The sequence below is a fragment of the Cupressus sempervirens genome, chromosome 7 (assembly GCF_028749045.1).
Source record: "Cupressus sempervirens isolate cs-2001-9-10 chromosome 7, ASM2874904v1, whole genome shotgun sequence".
NCBI lineage: Eukaryota > Viridiplantae > Streptophyta > Pinopsida > Cupressales > Cupressaceae > Cupressus > Cupressus sempervirens.
Window position 1 is genome coordinate 833,699,837 of NC_143124.1, and position 3,728 is coordinate 833,703,564.

Below are 3,728 nucleotides of genomic sequence, written 5' to 3' on the forward strand. Positions count from 1 at the left end.
ACCATGATAATTTAAAGATATATATAAACTCATCGTAAAATGAATATACAAACTATCATATGCTTTTTAAAATAAAGTACATATTTACGACCACAAAAATTGACTAATTACCTATCACATTTAAGCCTTCGACACAAAATCTTTGTATACTTGCATTCTTCATCTCTGGACTGATATAATTGCATTCCTCATCTTTTGCCTATTTTTCCTACTCCAAAACAAGACCAGAAAATATGTGAACTCTGAAAATAAATTCGTACTGAAGATTGCTCTTCAACTGCTCAAAAATACAAATGTCTCCTTCCTTTATATTGTTATCACGTGTGAAATATATCCATCCCCCACTGAAAGTTGGCGTCTTGTCCTTGATTATGCTTTTTACTTTCCATTTCTTAGACTTTCCATTCAAAAGTAGCACTTCACATTTGTTTTCCGGTAGTCGAATTTGATATGTGCATGTTCTTGGGAACCTCTGCAATCCCAAACCATGACGAATGCCAAGTTAAGTAAAATCAATGAATCATTGGACAGTCTTGATACATAATAATACACTTCTTTAGATTCACACAAGTTAGATGTCTATTGTACACCGTCAGAAATATCTACAGGAAAAACTGAATAAACAGTAACAATTTAGTACATTTCTCCATGCTAAATTAAATTTATAAATATAAAAACATATGAATGTAAGAAACGGGGAGAATTTGACTCACCAGCGTGTTTGGTTTGTTTACAGAACATGACTTCATAATATTTTTATGAAATGGCTTATCAGATTTGAATGAAGCAACAGACTCCATTACCATGTGCTTTTCAGAGGAGGGACCTGCAACATAAGTAAATTTGTTATTATAAAAAGTATTTTAAAATCCCCACTCCTAGGTTCAAAAGAGATTAGGATAAAAATTTTGGTTACCTGGATCTGTGGATTTCCTTCTTGTGCTTTGAAATTCAGTTACAGCTTCCAACTCTTTGTTATTTTCCTCATGACAAACCAAATCATTCACCATTTTGTTGCCCGCTTGTTTATTTGAACTCTGCATTTTGTTAGGACGATGTCTCTCATTTGAAAAAATGTCTAGTTTCTTAAGATTATGAGCAATGAAATTTTTCTCACAACCAGATCTTCCATATATACGAAACTCAAGGTAGGAGTTTCCTACATAGTTGAACAGAAGAAAATCTCCCATTTCCAATCTATAAAAATTAGCAAATTCTTTCCAGCCATGTCGAATTTCTAGTGTATTGTGTGTATTGGGTGATAATTCCACCTCCCACATTTGCCCAGTTGGGCCTTGTAACATCACATGATTGTCATTCTTATTCATGAGCTGTGAAACAAACGCAGGAGGAATGCGCTGCAATATGAAACACATAGTATAGTTTGTTTTCATAGTTATAAATAGAGTGCATGAAATCTTTATAAAATGAGTTATAAAGTGAGTAAAATATGTATAAAATTTACCATTCTATCTGGAAAATCTGCAGGCATAACTTTAAAGAAAGACACAGACCCATTAGAGCACTGTTTGTCATGGTATTTCCCATGAATTTTATAGCATTTTTCACTGCATACCCTGCACGGTAAAAAGAGCTCTCCCTCTTCATCTTCCATGACAAATGACAAATGCAGATGGTTAAAAAAAAGATGACCTGCATGAAATTAATTTTTGTACTGGGGAGAAAACCAAATGCAAAAGATGAGGAATTAAACGAGAACCCAGAAGAATGGATGGTATAAAACCATAACTCAGAAAAAAAGATAATTAATGAAACCTAAACCAGGGAAATATATCAGCAGAAAACTAAAAAAACGTGGCTTATCAAGGGAACACGCAACGTTTTTCACCCAAATTCTTCATATGCAAATCTTCGGGCGTGTGAAGTGAACAAGTGATATCCATACATGTGAAGTTAAAGTGAACAATTGATATCCATACATGTGAAGTTAAATAATTACAATAGTGTGTATGTCAGGAATGGTATATTTTATCCTGCTATTTGTCTAATCAATCATTAAATCCCAATATTTTATCATACTAGATATCTTATGAATTAGTAAACCTCTTTTGCCTATTTCTAATGCTCGAAGATATATATTTTTCCTACCGAAGTATGTATGTTGCCACGTTTCTTTCTCCAAAGAGTGGGAGACACTTAAGATTTTAGTTGAGTTATTAGTCCGTGCAGGGAACATTAGTTCCCCGATTCCCATGTGCAATTAATTTTTAGGATTTAAAAATTCTAAAAGGTTAAAGTTCAAAGGTCTTTTATTTGAAAAATATTTTTTTTAACACAAATTTCAATTTTATGATTGGCTGATTCTAATTTACCTTGGATTTTATTAATTTTTAAATTTAAAAAATGTCACAGAAACTTGTTTAAAAACTTTCAGTCATTTCTCATGTTGGTGGAAAGTTAAACCTGAAAATTTATGGACAGTTTCTAGATATTTCTGCCAACTCCTTCTAAATCAAGCACTGGCACATCAAATGCTTTGTCTCCCCCATCGCTAAAGGAGTTACACTCAACACTTCTGATAGAGTTATCATATTTACAAAAAAATCATCACAAATTTTTCAATATCAATACACCAAGTTGTAACCCCAAAACAAAAGCAATGCTACAATAACATCCCACTATTGCTTCAACACACACTCAGGATATCCTTCTCCCATTCCTCTAACTTTGACAATTAAATTCAATGGTTGTCTGTGGAGAATCCCAATCCGCCAAATTTTCAATCCTTTCACCTTTTTGTTGTTGTTGAAGTTTTATATTATAATTTAAAACTAATATTAGTTAAATAAAAATTTATGTATAATTCATTTAATTTTTTAATATATATATAAAATACGATGTTTTAAAAAATATTACAACTATTTAATATGATATAATAATAAATTCTAAAAATTCAACATAATAATATGATTTGAATTAATTAATAATTGTACTAATTAAATAATAATAAAATTCATTTTCCATAAATTGAATATTAAATTTTAAAAAATTAAAAAATATGAAAATTATATTAATTATGTTCATCTAAATTATTTATATCAATTTTTCCTTTTTACATATATATTTTACTTCAAAATAATTTTATTACTAAATTATATACTCATTTTTAATATTCTATAACCTTTATATTTATATTATAATAATTTTTATTTATTATCTAGATGACATTGTGTAACATTATATCCTTATATATATGCATGTAACCAAGAGCATATCCTTGGGAACATTTTCATTTTATTTCTGACCTCATATAAAAAAGATATTTATAATCAGTGAGCAGTTAAATATTTGACATTACCTTTGTCTTGCTAGTCATATTTAACTATATGTAGACTCTAAGAAGGCTTCTTGTGAGTTACTTGCAGTAGCTCAAGAGCATTGTACAACTGCTCCACCCCCAAACTCTGAAAAATGAAGCTCAATCCATGTATGCCTTGCATCATCCACTCAAGCAAAACAAAAAATAGCTTGTCAATTGTTTCAACATCCTGTTCTAGATTGGTTGTCCCTAAACTAAGAACTCTCTAATTCTGTAACAGAAATGTCACTAAAAGATATTGATCCACCGTAGTGTCAAAGGGTAATCCAAATTATGAAAGCATGCAAGGCCCTTCTGATGATGCGTGTGGGACATGAACATGGATCCAGCTCCCTTTCTCTGAGCTATAATCAGGTGACCAATTTTCTTGTGTATACAACCAAACCAG

The 3,728-nt window shown here is 30.9% G+C and overlaps 1 protein-coding gene across 1 annotated transcript; it reads right to left on the minus strand.

The window, feature by feature from the left end:
* Nucleotides 1–208: 208 nt before the first annotated feature.
* LOC149549969 (B3 domain-containing protein LOC_Os12g40080-like) lies at nucleotides 209–1,615 on the minus strand. The gene is made up of 5 exons (XM_089794405.1): nucleotides 1,466–1,615; nucleotides 917–1,358; nucleotides 714–826; nucleotides 591–602; nucleotides 209–472 (listed from the first exon to the last, which is right to left on the minus strand). Exons 1-5 carry the CDS (start codon nucleotides 1,613–1,615, stop codon nucleotides 209–211), a joined length of 981 nt encoding a protein of 326 aa, XP_089650531.1.
* Nucleotides 1,616–3,728: the final 2,113 nt, after the last annotated feature.

What these genes read in the sequence shown, in the direction of transcription:
- LOC149549969 (XM_089794405.1), bottom strand. Translation starts at nt 1,615, where the DNA reads ATGGAAGATGAAGAGGGAGAGCTCTTTTTACCGTGCAGGGTATGCAGT. An exon ending in CAGATTTTCCAGATAGAATG is followed by an intron (nt 1,359 to 1,465) that starts GTAAATTTTATA and finishes TTCATATTGCAG; the next exon opens with CGCATTCCTCCTGCGTTTGT. An exon ending in AAGGAAATCCACAGATCCAG is followed by an intron (nt 827 to 916) that starts GTAACCAAAATT and finishes CTTATGTTGCAG; the next exon opens with GTCCCTCCTCTGAAAAGCAC.